This window comes from Monodon monoceros, unplaced genomic scaffold (assembly GCF_005190385.1).
Source record: "Monodon monoceros isolate NGI ecotype Baffin Bay Population unplaced genomic scaffold, NGI_Narwhal_1 Super_Scaffold_21, whole genome shotgun sequence".
In the NCBI taxonomy this organism is placed as follows: domain Eukaryota; kingdom Metazoa; phylum Chordata; class Mammalia; order Artiodactyla; family Monodontidae; genus Monodon; species Monodon monoceros.
The window spans coordinates 60,934,986-60,952,135 of NW_021703778.1; the positions used below are offsets into that span (position 1 = coordinate 60,934,986).

The 17,150-nt window shown below is 44.0% G+C and overlaps 1 protein-coding gene across 3 annotated transcripts in view; it reads left to right on the plus strand.

Annotated features, from left to right (window-relative positions):
• The window catches only part of CGNL1 (cingulin like 1), a 154,132-nt gene that overhangs the window by 58,765 nt on the left and 78,217 nt on the right, over window positions 1–17,150 (plus strand). For all 3 annotated transcript variants that reach the window (XM_029239141.1, XM_029239138.1, XM_029239137.1), the window contains exons 4-8: window positions 1,107–1,212; window positions 3,768–3,869; window positions 4,398–4,546; window positions 6,536–6,671; window positions 14,627–14,839. In XM_029239141.1, the coding sequence (XP_029094974.1) occupies window positions 1,107–1,212; window positions 3,768–3,869; window positions 4,398–4,546; window positions 6,536–6,671; window positions 14,627–14,839 (706 nt within the window). The remainder of the gene's footprint in view (window positions 1–1,106; window positions 1,213–3,767; window positions 3,870–4,397; window positions 4,547–6,535; window positions 6,672–14,626; window positions 14,840–17,150) is intronic.

The following is a 17,150-nucleotide window of genomic DNA, read 5'->3' on the forward strand; positions in this document are numbered from 1 at the left end:
GTGAAGGGTTTTACCATGAGAAGATTAAGGTAGGAGAACTTCTAACATTTAAAATTCTTTCTCTACATTCTTTTATTTTTTTGGCCCATGATTTATTGAGAGACTGGTGGGACAGACTTTAGTGGGAGGCACCTTTTTAAGGAAACTTACTTAAAAATTTTTTCCCCTGTGCTTCCTGGTGGCGCCAGTGGTTAAGAATCCTCCTGCCAATGCAGGGGACATGGGTTTGAGTCCTGGTCTGGGAAGATCCCACATGCTGTGGAGCAACTAAGCCCGTGCACCACAACTACTGAGCCTGCGCTCTAGAGCCCGTGAGCCACAACTGCTGAGCCCATGTGCCATAACTACTGAAGCCCGTGTGCCTAAGAGCCCGTGCTTTGCAACAAGAGAAGCCACCGCAATGAGAAGCTGGCGCTCCAAAACGAAGAGGAGCCCCCGCTCACTGCAGCTAGAGAAAGCCCGTGCGCAGCAACAAAGATCCAACGCAGCCAAAAATAAATAAATAAATAAAATAAATTTTTAAAAAAAGAAAGAAAATAAGGGGAGAGATCCCCCTCCGTTTAAAAAAATTTTTTTCCCTAAGTGCCAGGTATGTGTGATGGAAGGTAGTCCTTAATAGAACTTTATCTGACCGTTACCTATGAAAGTCTAGACAAAGGGCAGCTGTGTTAACAACCTTGGCTTGGGGGATTATTTTTTTAAACAAAGGCTAAAACAAGTTAAGATCACGGTGGATCATTCCTAGCGTGACACACATACAGGAGAGATTCCTTGTTGGAGTGAATATATGTCATTTGAATCAGGCAAGCAACAAATTACTAAATTTTTATTGGATGTTATTTCCAAGCTTATTTAGAATGTGCTTGTGTCTCTTTCACATGTTTGGAAATGGGAAACCCCTCTCCCAAATCAGGTGGTAACATTGAACAATTTGTCTGGAGAAAAATACACCATCTATCCTGCTCTCCTCACACTGGTTGTGTCTGCAGCCTTAATTAATTCACGCCTCTTGTGATTTATCTTCTTAAAGGGCTTGCTGTTTGTGTGTCGTGGCACATAAAATAGTTTGAGGCCAACGGTTGTGCCCTCATTGTATTTTTTTCCAGAAGCACCGATAATGATGATGCTACTAAGAGGAAGGTCAACCTGGTCTTTGAGAAAATCCAGACTTTGAAGTCTCGAGCAGCAGGGAGCACACAAGGAAATAATCAAGTAAGGCGAAGCTTTGTATTTTGTAGAGGGCATTTCACATGGAACCTGGCAAACAAATCGCTTTCTTCAGTCTGTACTTTTGGTTACAGTAGTTAGTGGGAAGTCTCCTGAGTAGTAAGCAGTACCGAAGATGGAACAGCATGTTTTAAATATTGCTAATTTGCACCCGGCCTTTTTTCTAGAAAGTTTTTTGAGGTACGCGGGCTTCTCACTACTGTGGCCTCTCCCGCTGCGGAGCCCAGGCTCCGGACACGCAGGCCCAGCGGCCATGGCCCACGGGCGCAGCCGCCCTGTGGCATGTGGGATCCCCCCGGACTGGGGCACGAACCCGCGTCCCCTGCATCGGCAGGCGGACTCTCAACCACTGCGCCACCAGGGAAGCCCTTCTTTATTATTACTTTTTTTTTAGAAAGTTTTTAAGAAATTTTATTTTTAAAAAAATCTATAAAATATAACAGGATGAAACAATAGGTGGTAAAAATTTAGAAAGGGAAAAGAATAGGACGAATGAAATGAAGCATGGGATGGAGAACCCTAGTGCTATCGTAGGCAGGTTTGAAAAGTATGAACGGGCTTGGACCCAAGTTCTCAAACTTCAGAGAATAAGAAATAAGAGAATCAAACTAGAGAATACGGAAGAGAGACTGGTGGGCTGACCAGCATGGGCTGAAGGGAAAGGAAGGAGTAGAGTGGGGCTAAATTCTTTTTAAAAAAACTGCCTGTTTAATTTATTGTACTGAATTTTAGTTAGGACTTGGAGATTTTTTTTAAAGGAGGACTCATCCCCTATTTGATGAACATGTACTATATGGTAGACATACCTTATGCCATGAAAGGAAGCAGCATTTAAGAGGGACGACTAAAATCTTGTCCCTCAATTCTATGCCACCTTGAATGCCGCATTTCTTGCTTGGGCATCTTTCCTTTTCCTTTCTGGGGGGAATTCTGCACTGGAAGGAAAGAAGATACCCAGGGGCAGGTAACAGGGAGTTGGTCTGTTGCTTCTTTTTTAACTTTGGAAACGTATGAATAAAGGATATTTATAGGCATCAACTACCCTTTTTTCTCTACTGTTCCGTATTCCCCTTGCACTCAGTTAACCCATGACTGCTGCTCTGGCATCAAATAAAAACATTTTTCAATTTATCCTTAGAAATAAAATTTTAAATATATAAACATATTTTATTAGATATCTTTATAGAGATGTATTTTATTATATATTGTGTATTGATATTATAAATATATAAAATATTTTTATGTATGCACACACACAGTTCCCACTGGGGAACCTTTAAATTATACACCTTGCTTATAGGCAGGTTTCAGGAACTCTACACAGTTTTTTAAATTGGGTTAGGATTTTTTTTGCTAAATCTATAAAATCCAAATCATTACCATTACTGTTGCTTTGCATTAACCTGCATATTCTCCTGCAGAATGCATCCTTTGGTCTTGATGTTAAGATTGTCATTGTGGTTCCAGACTAGGGTATCCAGCCTAAACTGGGGAAGTTGGGGTAGCCCTTCTGGAGTCGATAACACTAATGATGTCTCAAAAGATCATAGAATTCTCCCAGAGAGGGGAAGCAGGGAGTTCTAGGTAGAGGGAACAGAACAAAAAACATAAAATATGAAGAGGTGTGTGCTTCCCTTGTTTAGGGGACTAGAGGTAATTTAGTGTAGCTGGAGAAGAGAGCTAGGATATGGGGACCACGAACCAGGTAGGCAGGACCTTGTAGATCATGTCAATTTTCATTTCAAGCCCAAGGTGATAGGCTTCCCCTGATGGACTTTAAACAGCAATGAGTAGTGTCGTATTTATAAAAATTCATTTCTTTGTAGTTTTTGGAGAGAGGTAAGATTAGAGGATGGGGGACCAGTTAAGCAACAGCTGCTTCTTAATCGAGCCAGAGATAATGAGACGATGAACTTAGGTTCTTAGACTTGTGGCTGTGATCACAGTGCCGTGACTGCTTAATTGCCCACATTTTCCCACTCCCCTTCTCTCTCACTTTATGAATCTGATTGTTTGCTGGCAAAGGTTTTGGAGTTTTATATTTTGGTGTCAGTTAAGTGATTTCGTGCAAGAGAACCCTCTCCCTTAATGGGCTAAGACCACATTGGAAAGCCACGAAGCAGGCAGTTTTTGTTTGGGAAAGAACAATCTACAATTTCCCTCCTTGGGTTAGATTTACATTTCTAAGATAGATTGTTCTCATTTTCCCTAAGAAAATTGGAAGTGCTGTGTTTCTGTTGACTGTTGGTTTCTGGTCTGCTTCATAGGAGTAGATGAGGAAGTACCTCATTCTAAGTTCATGCATGACTCACACCTGGATTCAGGTGCATGAGAGCCAAGACACTGCCTTTTTTGGTTTTGATTTCTGGTTTTGATTTCTGCTTTTACCTTTTCCCCTCCCTTTTAGTTGGAGTTTTCTGACCACTTTGCTGTAGGATTTTAGCCGAATCCTTTTGAGAGTGTCATCTTGTTGTTAATGTTCATGCAAGAAAAAAATAAAGCATGTTGAACACTTAGGATATTTTTGCAATTAATCGTAGGCTTGTAATTCTTCATCTGAAGTCAAAGATCTCTTGGAACAGAAAAACAAGTTGACCACAGAAGTGGCTGAACTTCAGAGACAGCTTCAACTAGAAGTCAAGGTATCTGATTTTTCTTTATGCTATTTTATTCTGTTCCGTCTTGATTGATAAAGAATTTTTTAAGTACCTTGGGTTGCCCAAGTGAAGTGAAAACAAATTTTTTTTCCAAAAGAAACATTCTTCCCATCGCTGAGCAAATTCCTGTATATTTAGTTCCTGCTGCCCAAAGAACTTCTTTTTTAAGTAACCAAAGGACATAGAGAATGTTGGCTTTGACAGAGTAATAGAAATGCTGTTGGATTCAGACAGGCAAATTGGAAACTAAATGTATATAAAACATCTGGACTAAGTAATAGAAAGAGCAGAATGTGATTTAGCTGTGTTTGTGTTTCTCTTTTAGAAGTATTACAGTTCATTAAGTGTTTAGTATTCTTGTTGCGAACTCCCATGCCTTTATTACATAGTTCCATCAAGTTGTTTAATAATCTAAGTGCGGAGACATGGAGTCCATCAGAGATTAGAAGGAGGCTTCAGTGGGATGACATTAATGTACGGTGGAGGTACTTTAACATCACATATTCTTATTAGAATCAGCAGAACATCAAAGAAGAGAGAGACAGAGTGAAAGCAAACTTAGAAGCACTCCAAAGTCAACATGAAAGCAAGGTAGAAGAGAATGCCGAGCTGCAGCGGCGGCTGGAGGGAAGTGAAGGGGAGCTCCGGAGACACCTGGAGGAGTAAGTTCTGGCCCAGAGCCTGTGCCCTTCCTGGTTTCCTGCACCAATGGAGCCAGACACTTTTTTTTTTTTTTAATTAATTAATTAATTTTTGGCTGGATTGGGTCTTCATTGCTGCGTGCGGGCTTTCTCTAGTTGCGGCGAGCGGGGGCTACTCTTTGTTGCGGTGCGTGGGCTTCTCATTGCGGTGGCTTCTCTTGTTGTGGAGCACGGGCTCTAGGTGCGTGGGCTTCAGTAGTTGTGGCTCACAGGCTCTAGAGCTCAGGCTCAGTAGTTATGGTGCACGGGCTTATTTGCTCCGAGGCATGTGTGATCTTGCTGGAACAGGGCTCAAACCCGTGTCCCCTGTATTGGCAGGTGGATTCTTAACCACTGCGCCACCACGGAAGCCCAAGCCAGATCGTTTTTGTCCGTTTAATTCTGCCCAACCTTCCAGATCTTTATAGGGCTGCTGACCCTTCCTTTTCTCCCTCTTATTCTTATAAAATTATAAAACTGGTGACGTGTAGCCTGCTAAGCAGAATGAATTTAATAATTTAAAAATTCTTTGTGTAACCTCAAAGGATATTGGTAAAGTTTCAGCCCTTAGAGTAGATCTCAGAGCAGCCAAGTGAGAAGCAAGGAATGCTGAGTGGTGATATCTAAGGACAGATCTCAAAGAGCCTGGGCCCAGTGTCTAAAAAGCATGTGTCACATGACCTCCACAGTCTCCCACGTTCTGAATTTTGTCCTGGATGGTGCCGACCAATTTTTTATTTTTTTTTGCGGTACGCGGGCCTCTCACTGCTACGGTCTCTCCCGCTGTGGAGCACAGGCTCCGGGCGCGCAGGCTCAGTGGCCACGGCTCACGGGCCCAGCCGCTCCGCGGCATGCGGGATCCTCCCGGACCGGGGCACGAACCCGCGTCCCCTGCATCGGCAGGTGAACTCCCAACCACTGCGCCACCAGGGAAGCCCAGTGCTGACCAATTTTGTGACCAGTGCTTATATACTTCTTTTGGGTCTTCAGAGAAGGAAAGACAAGCGCAAGATGGCCCTGCCATCGTGTTGTGTTAAAATCTGTGACAAGAGGATTTGAAACGAAGGTGTGAAAATAGATGGTGCCATGAAGCCCACTGGCCATGACAGAAGCCTTAAGTGAGAGGTTAAGCAGGAGTGAAGTCTAGAGGGAAATTCAAGAAAAACAGGACATTATATCATAAAAGCATTTGATTACCTTTGCCATTTTGATGGTGTAGTGTTTGCTTTTGAAACATTCTTAGAGGTTAATTTCAGAAAAGAGGTTGGTAAGAAAAAAATCAAAATTTAGAGTGCAGTAAAGACTTTACAAAATAAAAGGTAGAATAGTTGTGAGTTCCATTTAGAGCAGAGGTTGGCAAACTTTTTCTGTCAGATAGTAAATGCTTTAGGGTTTATGGGCCATATGGTCTTTGTTGGAACTGTTCAATTCTACCATTGTATTGTGCAAACGACCATAAACAATACATAAATGAATGAGCATGGCTGTGTTCCAGTAAAACTTTATTTACAAAACCAGGCAGTGGGCCAGATTGGCTCATGGGCCATAATTTGCTAACTCTCCTGGTCTAGAGTACAGGGGATGGGGTGGAGTAGGCTGGTAGGGAGTGGGGTGGCTTTAATGAAAACATTTATTATAAAAGTTGTGCTCTTTTTCCTGATTCCTTATCTTCTATGTCCAAATTTTAGTACCCCGTGATCTCCTTTTGGGGAGGAAATGTCGCTGTATAACCTTTCCCGTTACATTGGTTTGAGTTCTCACTTGTCTTCTTGTTGGGCAAATTAGACTGTAGACATGAGTTCTTACCGGTGCCTTTCTGGTTTGTGATTTTCTGTTCAGTGCAGAACAGAAAATGGGAGGCTCCTTGGGGATTTAGGTGACTCTGCTTGATAATCTGAAGCTCTGAAAGCAGACTGGATGAAAATAAGCAGAGGCCAGGAGAAACTCTCTCATGGGCTTCTTTCCTGCCAGGCTGTTCCAGGTGAAGATGGAACGAGAACAGCACCAGACTGAGATCAGGGATCTCCAGGACCAGCTCTCAGAAATGCATGATGAATTGGACAGTGCTAAACAATCCGAGGACAGGGAGAAAGGGGCTCTGATTGAGGTAAGCGGGGCTGGGGTCAGGTGACAAGAGAGGCCCCGTCTGCCTGGACAGTATGGGATGGGTGGGGGAACTGGGAGCCATACTCTGTTGTGTGTTTGTTCTACCTGTCCCTATGTTCCCTTCTGTGAGAGCATCATATGTAATAGTTTGTCTTAGGAGAATTTTCAGCTGTACAGAAAAATAGAATAATGTGTTAACTGCCGTAGAGTCCCAATCCAAATCCAACAGTTATCAACATGTTGCCATATTTACTCCATTTTTTTCTTCTCTCCATCCATTCATTTTTCTTTTTTTTCATTCATCTATCCATCTTTTTTTTAAGTTAATTTTCATTGGAGTATCGTTGCTTTATATCTATTCATCTTTGCTGAACCATTTCAAAGTAATTTATAGATAAAACCACGTCTCACCCCTAAACTTTTCAGTATGCATTTGAATAATTAGGGAATTTTCTTATAACCACAATACTATTATCACATCTGCAAAGTTAATTCCTATGTTGTATTATATACAATATATGGTCTTTCTTCATCATTTGCCAGTTGTTGTTTTTCCCCCAAGCCAGAATCCAGTCAGGAATCCCACATTGCTTTCATTATTCTCTCTCTCAGAGTTCACTTTTCTTAGTATAGCCTCTGTTGTCCCTGCATCCCCTACTCCTTGCTCTTTTTCTCCCATCCCACTTCTGTTTTTTTTTTTTCTTTTTTTTTTTTTGCAGTACGCGGGCCTCTCACTGCGGTGGCCTCTCCTGTTGCGGAGCAGAGGCTCTGGACGTGCAGGCTCAGCGGCCATGGCTCACGGGCCCAGCCGCTCTGCGGCATGTGGGATCCTCCCGGACCGGGGCACGAACCCGTGTCCCCCGCATCGGCAGGCGGACTCTCTCAACCACTGCACCACCAGGGAAGCCCTTTTTTCCTACATTTTTATTTGTTTCCCTATACATTGACAGATTTCATCTATAATGTAGGAGCAAATATAGTGTGTCTATAGTTTTGATACCTGCTTTTAAAAGTTAATACGTCAGAAATATTTTTCTTTATGATACTTTATAGTCTTCATATGTCATTTTTAAGAAGATACCCCACAATATGCTTAACCATCCTCCAATATTTAAGTTGTTTCTTTTTTTTTAAAATATGAGAAAATATGTTGAATTTTTTATATGTATCCTTTTACTTCTTTAGAAAAATTTCCTAAGGAGAGAAATGTCACTGAACAGGTTATGACTTTTGATAAAAATGTAGCTTCAGGGCTTCCCTGGTGGTGCAGTGGTTGAGAGTCCGCCTGCCGATGTGGGGGACACGGGTTCGTGCCCCGGTCCGGGAGGATCCCACATGCCGCGGAGCGGCTGGGCCCGTGAGCCATGGCTGCTGAGTCTGTGCGTCTGGAGCCTGTGCTCCGCAACGGGAGAGGCCACAACAGTGAGAGGCCCACGTACCGCAAAAAAAAAAAAAAAAGAAAGGTAACTTCAGAAACATTTAAATAGAAGGTAAGACTTTGCCATAGTCTGTGATTCCTTGTGTGGACACCTCACTGATTCTAAAAGGGAAAGATATTATCTTAACTATCAGGAAGTCTCTTAAGTTGCTGAATTTTCCTAGTAACTAAAACCTAAAATTGTTAGTTGTCCTTTCCTCAGGTATTTTCTATCCTTTTAGATTCTCTGTTTTAGTGCATTTGAGCTTGCTCTGATTTGCTATTTCTTTTTCATTGAAGAGCATATCATCTTTGCTTCTTCCCACATTTCATGCCTAGCATAGTGCCAGGCAACAGAGCAAATGAATAAATAAATTTCAATATTTAAATTAATTTTAGGGACTTCCCTGGTGGTCCAGAGGTTAAGACTCTGTGCTTCCAATGCAAGGGGCACAGGTTCGATCCCTAGTTGGGGAACTAAGATCCCACATGCTGTGCTGTGTGGCCAAAGGAGAAAAGAAAAAAAAAAGATAAATTATTTTAAAAATGCCACCACTAAAAAAAAAAAGGGAATAATTCTGAAATGAACTGTAGCTTCTTTGCCTCTTTGAACACAGTATAGTGAGCATATATTAACTGAACATAACTAGCTTTTTGACTTATAGTGGTAATTGGGATATGAGCTTCAGCTTTGGTGATGTGTTTTCAGGCAGAGGCTAATAATGAGAGACTCAGGAAAGGGAAACAGCGTACATCTTTTCTTGAAAATGTTCCTGGTGTTGCTGGTCTTCTGGTTATTTGCCTCTTTCCTGTAATGGAAGCTATATCATCTATTGCTGCCTTTTGGCAAGAAAAGTTAGGACACAATTAGCTTCTCTATGCCAAAGTGGGTTTCTCCCCCTCTGGAAAATTGTCCTCACTCTTTTTATCAGTTTCCTTTGACGTGTCAGCAACATTTAAAAAACGATCTATGGATTCTATATCCCTAATAAAATAAACCCCGTCTCCTCGTCACTTTCAGTTTATTCTTCATATCTTAATAAAAAGTGGCCTGGGGGAATCTGATAACCAATTACAGTTGTAGCCAAGTTCTCCATGGCACTTGGCTTAGAACAGACTCTTAAACACAATGAACATTAAACACTTTTGCTTTTTAATGTTTGCAAAAGCTTGAAGGCCCTAAATTTTGTGAGGCCTGCATAATGCATAAGATTTCTCATGAAATATCTTTTAATACTTCACATTCTGTCCAATAACATTGGGCCCCTATATGGAGTCAGTAAAGTAACATTAAGAGAGAATAAAATCATTTAAAAAAAAAAGAAAGGAACGAAGGAAGGAAAAAAGGAAGAAATAGTAGAAAATATCCTGTTTTTTTAGGAGAAGTCAAATAATTGACCAAGAATAGGATGACTGTTATTTCTTAGTTAAACAACTGATGGTTCCGAATTTCTTTTTTAACTCAAGATACAAAAATAATTATAGGTCAAGTTTTCAGTCACTTCTTTGTCCATGAATATGTTTCCCTCTGTTCTTGGAGTGATGGGTAAACATGCGACATCTCTCTAAGCCTCATGACGGTGGGTTTTTCTAATTACCAAAGATTGTCTTTGATGGGAGCCTGTAGTGTTGACAGATGGGCCAACAGAATCTCATGGTGTTTTATCCCTGACATTTACCAAGATACAAGTACTTAGATATCAGTAAACTATTCTGGTTTTAAAATCCTATTGGTCTGGGGATAGGCTGTGCTCAGAAATGACATCTCTAGAATAATTATAAGCTTATTGTGTTGTGATGTTACTGAACATTATACACATTTTACTAAAGAAGCAACAGAAAAAATCATGTTTCTCATCAACTGTGTTACACTTTGTAGGCCATCCTTCTGGGGAAAAAAAATAACATAATTCTTTGGCAGCTATAGTTTTGATAAAAGACCTTTACTTTTCCTTTCAATGAGTGTGGGCCAGAGATAGGGACTCTGTAGAACTTCTGGGAAGCTTTTATGCGAAAGAGAGCCTAGATCAGTTTTGTTTTCTCATTTTGACATGGAATACCTGTGAGTAGGTGGTGTGTGAAGTGAAACTTTCTGTGGGCAGATGAGCTGCTACTCGGGACATTCTGGTCTGTGTCTTTTGGTGCCCCTGCTGTCAGGACAGCCACTGGCTGCTGCTAGTAACAGCTGGGGCCCAGAGCATGCTTCCTTTTCTTCTCAACTTTCCTTCTTGTCTTTTCAGGTTCTGGGCAGGTTTCTTTGCTCCTGTTTAGAAAGGTGGACCTCCTTACAAGCACTTGAGCAGAACTCAATACACTGTTCATTTGCATCTGAGAGACTGAGGAACTGCCCGCTCCTCAGACTTTCTTGAGTGTGTAGTTTTGTCATCAGGCCTGCAGAGGCTGTGTAGTGAAGACAACGGGCATTGGTATCCGATGTGGGTCCCAGTCTTCGCTCTCCCACTTATAAACTGTGTGATCTTAGGCATCTTAGCGTCTCGGAGCTCTAGTTTTTTGTTTTTTAAGTAATAATATTCATCTCCTATGTGTTTTTTTTTTTTTTTTTCCGGTACGCGGGCCTCTCACTGTTGTGGCCTCTCCCGTTGCGGAGCACAGGCTCCGGACGCGCAGGCTCAGCGGCCATGGCTCACGGGCCCAGCCGCTCCACGGCATGTGGGATCTTCCCGGACCGGGGCACGAACCCGTGTCCCCTGCATCGGCAGGCGGACTCTCAACCACTGCGCCACCAGGGGAGCCCTCTCCTATGATTTTTAGAAATGCTTAGCGTAATTCTTATTATGTAGTAAGTACCAAACACAGTCAATTTTTTTAGCCTACCCTGTACCCACCCCCAAATACACATCCATACTAGGTCTCTATCTCTTGTACTTTCATGTGTGCAGCTAGCCTGGATGTGTATAGGTTTTGAAAGTAGATTCTGAGTGCCCAGAGTTTTCCTTTGTTTGCTTTGATTGGAGTCTACAGAGAGGCATGTGCATCTCTAATAGACGTTCACGAGTATTTCGAGGTTTATATGTTTTCTCTCACTTCTTTGGCTTGATATAATTGGCAGTGAAGCCACCGAGGTGATGAAGTGAAGTTTTTGAAATCTCCCGTCCCTTTCGGTCTCTACCCTGGAAAGCTTCAGGTGCTACTCAGTGATACGGTGAGGTATAATCTGATTGGATTTGTGCAACAGAGTCCACTTAAGCAACAGCCCCAGACACAGATAACAGCATGTTGGTGTAGAATGGACCATAAAAACAGGTTCTTGACATGCATTGGTGGCAGTACACAAAAGGCAACACAAAACACAGATATATCCTGGAAAAGATAAGTGTGGGAAGAGGAACTGACTTATCGTTAAAACAATTGAGAAATGTGTGAAAATAAGAGCAGGAAACGGGGGTAGGCTCGCAAGGGCAATTGTGAAGAAGCTGGCAGGAGGCTCCAGGAAGGCCTAGAGAGATAGCCAATAGCAACAGTGATGCGGGGGGGGGGGGGTTGTGGGTGTTTCTAATATCCCTAAGGAGGGACTGGACAGTGGGAAGCACAGGGCATCTCCTTTGACAAATATCAGGACGGGGGTATATTTTCATAAAATTACTTATGTGTTTTGTGTTTGGTGCTTTGGAAGAGCCAGAGTTGCTCTAGTTGCCTAGACGAGTCTCTGGAAGTTTCTTCTAAGCTTATTAGTGCTTGCTAGCTAGATTCTTGAAGGACTAATTCTTAGTCTGTGCAATGCAGCTCTATCCTGGGATTGCAGAGGCTCCCCTGGTTTAATGGATGTGCATGCCTAGAGTAAAGGAAAGAGATTCCATTGTCAGTTATTCTTAACTTGATACAGGTAGTTTCATCCCCTCATCAGTGACCCACTTCTTAAATGGAAAGTAGTGTATCATCTCTGAGGCCTCGGGTCCCAGGTGGCAACCATTCCTTCAGTTCGCCAGGAGCTCCAAGAGGACAGGATGCGTATTTACTTAGAAGCTGCCAGTGAAAGAATAGACGAGTTTAGAATTCTGACATCTCCAGACTCCTGCTGTACTGCCCATGTTAATTTATTTATGTCCAGAACAGGCCCACTCCCAATATCATTGATCCATGCATCAGAAATATAAATCAGATCTATGTCCTTTTTTCAAGGAGCTGATAATCTAGCAAGAGAGATAGGAAAATAAAATCTAGATACAAGGACTGCACGGTAAAAGTATTAAGTGCTATGAGAAGCACAGCTTAAGTGCGGTGGGTATTCAGGAAGGGGATTCAAGGAAGACTTCTTGAAGGAGGTCATACAGTATCTGAGTCTTGAGAGGTTTTCTGAAAGGCAGAGAGACATGGGACCGAGAGGGACGAAGGGCATCCCAGACAGAGGATGCTGTGTGGGTGATGGCATAGAGGCTACAGGTGAGAAACTGGAGGTTGGGAGCCGTTGGGCAGCTCTTGCAAACCACCTGGGCTGGAGTTGGTGAGAGCCTCAACCAGAGAGGTGAGGGAAAGGATCTAAGATGTTACAGAACTAACTTTTTGGTTGTGAGGGACAAGGACGAGAGAGATCAAAGTCGCTGCCAGGCTCCTGAGCAGGCACTGCCGTTCCAAAGAAGAGGAGAGGAAGGGACTTGAAAAATTCATTGAGAAGGCTTCCCTGGTGGCGCAGTGGTTGAGAGTCCGCCTGCCGATGCAGGGGACACGGGTTCGTGCCCCGGTCCGGGAAGATCCCACATGCCGTGGAGCGGCTGGGCCCGTGAGCCATGGCCGCTGAGCCTGCGTGTCCGGAGCCTGTGCTCCGCAATGGGAGAGGCCACAACAGTGAGAGGCCCGCGTACCGCAAAAAAAAACAAAAAACAAACAAAAAAAGGCACTGAGAAACATAAGCCTCCGGAATCATAGGTGCCCAAGGGACATCCAGATGGATGAGTCTCGCAGGTCTGGACTCAGATAAGGGTTGGAGGTAAAGGTTTGGGGGGTTATTTATATAGAATTTAAAATTGAGGGGAAAAAAAAACCTAGCTGAGCTTGCCAAAAAAGAATGAAGAATGCAAAGGCACATTCTTGGGGATCATTTTAGCTTTTTAATAAGAGGGAGAGAAAAACCAGAAAACATTGTCTCAGAAAAAGTGGCCCGAGGGAAGAAAACAGGAGCATGCAGTGTCTTTGAACTGCAAGGCAGAAGAGAATTGTAAGGGGACAGGTGAAGAGGATCAAAGAGGGATTGAGAAAAGTGAGGACTGAGAAAAGGCCATTGGATGTGGAGATTAAGAGGTCAGTACAACCTTGGAGGGGACAGGCTTAGCAGACTAGGAACAAAAGCCATTTGCAAGAGAGTAAGGAGTGACAGGGTGGTCAAGGAGTAGAGGCAGTGAACAGAAATTATCCTTTCAAAAGTTTGGTGGAGGGCTTCCCTGGTGGCGCAGTGGTTGAGAGTCCGCCTGCCGATGCAGGGGACACGGGTTCGTGCCCCGGTCCGTGAGGATCCCACATGCCACGGAGCGGCTGGGCCCGTGAGCCATGGCCGCTGAGCCTGCGCGTCCGGGGCCTGTGCTCCGCAACGGGAGAGGCCACAACAGTGAGAGGCCCGCGTACCACAAAAAAAAAAAAAAGTTTGGTGGAAAACCTTGTTTTTTCGTTTGTTTGTTTTTGCCCTTGACTCAGGATCCTTGTGCCCTGAGGAAAAGGACATAGATTCAAGGAAACAGAAAGGAGCAAAATGACAGAAAAAAAAGACAGCTGATGAGTAAGGCCTTGGAGCAGGGTGGCAGGGGAGAAAGCTTGTTGTCTGTGAAGTGGCTTTGGGTGGAGAGGAACCCTGGCGTCCAGAGAGGAGCTGGGTGGTCAAGCCCAAGTCCTGGCTGAGTACAAAGCAGGGGTGTCCGCCGGGGAGGGTGAGCCTCAGCTTGAGGGGAGCTGAGCAGGTCTGACTAGAGATGGTGACCTGAAGGGAATGCCCAGCCTTGGCAGGACACACTTGGGTTTAGGTGATGTGATTTATAGCGGAACTTGCTGCCCCAGTTTTGTGACTTTGCTCGTGAACAGTGAGGTTATGAGGCAGTGAAGGCGGAGAACGTGTGAATATTGTGCCTGCTCAGCATGGGGCAGGGGCATCCCGAGGACTCGGGTTGTGGCTTAAGGGTTTGACTACACGCGGGCTTCTGGGGGTGAAGTAAGCGAGGCCAGCAAGTCGGCGTGCCCCCCACGAAGCAACGGCTCCTGAAGGCCGCTAGCAAGGGCTACAGACCATCGCACCGAAGTGACGTGGGATGGAAAAAGCAGACCTGGCCCCTCAGAGCGTCGAAAATGAAATCAGTTTCCCTTTTCTCCCTCAAATTAAATCTCAGAAAAGCTAAGATAGTTGAATCGAGGGGGACGGTGGACTCTGAGGAAGGGAAGGGGAGAGGAGGAGAGGGGCTAAAGCAGCGTATAGTGTACGGGAGGAGAGAGTACGGAGGGCAAGCAAGGAAGGGTAGGGCCGTGTGTGCCGGTGACCGAGGGGGAGGTGCAGGGCGGCTCGGCATCCTCACCTCCCCGCCCGCGTTTCCTCCCTCCAGGAGCTTCTGCAGGCAAAGCAGGACCTTCAGCATCTACTCATCGCCAAAGAGGAGCAGGAAGACCTCTTGAGAAAGCGGGAGCGCGAACTCACCGCCCTGAAGGGAGCCCTGAAAGAAGAGGTTTCCAGTCACGACCAGGAGATGGACAGGCTGAAGGAGCAGTACGACGCCGAGCTACGGGCCCTGCGGGAGAGCGTAGAGGAGGCCACCAAGGTGGGTCCCGGCCAGAGTGCGGAGGGGGTGTCCGTTGTTTGCCTTCCTTTTCGTGACAGGTTGAAACTCAGTTTCATCAGATGATTGATCCAGACCTTGTTCACAGACAATAAACTCAGCAGTTCTGTTGGTCACCGTTTTAAGTTTGTAAACTTAAAAATTGTTGAGGACCCTGCTTAGAAGCTCTTACATGCAGTGAGGTTTAGAAAGCCCAGGAGTGAACCCCCCCAGGGTTCCTAAAGGTCGCTGGCCTAGGGCATTGCGTGACTTTGCTAATGGGGTAGGGTTGCAGACAGGACCCAGATTTCTGGAATCCTTCACCCCTGCCCCTGCCTGTTCCTTCCGACTTGTGAAGCCTTTTGTTAGACAATTCAGGTTCTTTTCCCAGCAAAGTTACAAGAGGGTTAATGGGCTGAATTGCCCAAACCCTTGCAAGATAATTTTTCTCTTAATTGAATTCTTGGCTCCTGCAGATAGATTCTAAATTATGTTGAGGTCTTTGGTGCGGGCCTCACATGGGCTGTTAAAGAAAAGGGGAAAATGAAGGGGAAAATGTTGTGAAATACCATGCCATCTTTAGGGAAAGAGGGGAATTACAGAGTATAAATTGTTTAGAGTCTCCGCAATATATAGGTTAAAGATGATGAAGAAAGAACTCTTGATATTGTTTGTTTATTCTGTGGTGATTACAGTGACAGCTCAGAGCTGGTAGGCCCTCTCCCCTGTGCTGCATAGTGACTCACTGATTTTCAGCTACAGCACGGTAATTGCAAATGACAAGAAGTGAAAGATGGGTTTGTTGTCTAACAATAAAACGTTTGGGAAATAGTCTGCTTGGGGTTATTATAACAGACAGTTTAAAAAAAAGTTGATTTGCCTATCTTAGTTTTTTTGAGGTTTGGTTTAGTTTGAGGGAGAAAAGCGAAACTGATTTAATTTTCATTGCTTTGCAGGGACATGTCTCTTTTTTCCGTCTGATTTCCTTTCTGTGCAGGAGCCTGGTGTCCTTGCTCTTGGCCTTTATGTGCTGTTGCTTCATGGGGGACATGCCAACAGGCTGCTGAGTAAAATAATTTTCCTTTGGACCCATCATGTCTTTATCATCTTCAGACCTTATGTCAAAGGTTGAGTTAACATGGTTTATTCATTGAAGGGTAGTTGAGGATGGTGTTTGGCATGTTTATAGTGATTTGACGGTAAGGAAAATTAAACTTATGCCACACACGGGATGCAGGAGATTTTATTGGAAGTTTCTAGGTCCTCTGCTGTCACATGTTACAAGTGGGGAAGGGAATCATGGTAGGCGAAAGAGGATCTTTGTTGTATGGAAATGAGATAATCCGTAAAGACTTAGGCTACTGCATTTTTGTTGTTGTTTTTAAATTTTATTTATTTTTGGCTGCGTTGCGTTTTCGTTGCTGCGCACAGGCTTTTCTCTAGTTGCGACGAGGGGGGCTACTCGTCGTTGCAGTGTGTGGGCTTCTCATTGTGGTGGCTTCTCGTTGCAGAGCACGGGCTCTAGGCGCGAGGGCTTCAGTAGTTGTGGCACGCAGGCTCAGTAGTTGTGGCGCACGGGCTTAGTTGCTCCATGGCGTGTGGGATCTTCCCAGACCAGGGCTCGAACCCGTGTGCCCTGCATTGGCAGGCGGTTTCTTAACCACTGTGCCACCTGCGAAGCCTGGCTACTGCATTTTGAGATCTCCTGACTTTTAAGCGTTGCTTCAAATTAGACAGAAAAGAATCACATAGACCAGCGACAAGCCACTTGTAGTCGACGGTGTGTGCCCTTTATCGCCTTGTGGCTGTCCCTGGCACATTGTCTGACACACAGTCACATCTGTGCTGCATCTGATGAGTGCAAGTAAGCGGAGGATCAGTTCCCCTCTTAACCGGATTTTCAGTCCCTGGTGTGTGGTTCCTGTTGAATTTTCTCCAGTAATGACATTGGAGATCTTTTAGGAAACTCTGCTATTTCTCTGCCTTGCTTTTTGCATTTCTCTGCAGTTTCTTAAAGAGGATCCTGATTGTGTTTTCTTATACCTTGTTAGCTTTTGCTTCTGAAGGTGTTTTCCAAACAAATGTGGCAGAATCATATTTAATGGAAAAAAAATTATGTCAATGTAATGGACAGATGCTGCCTTTTTGTTACATTATTTACATATCAGTACTATATAATAGAATTTTAGTAGTATTGTATTAACTACTTGGAGGAGAGTGAATTAAATATAATTTTTTAATTTAGTAAAGAGTTTCTTACATTTTACACCGCCCTTTATTTTTTTGTAATTTTAAAAATTTTTTTATAAGAGAG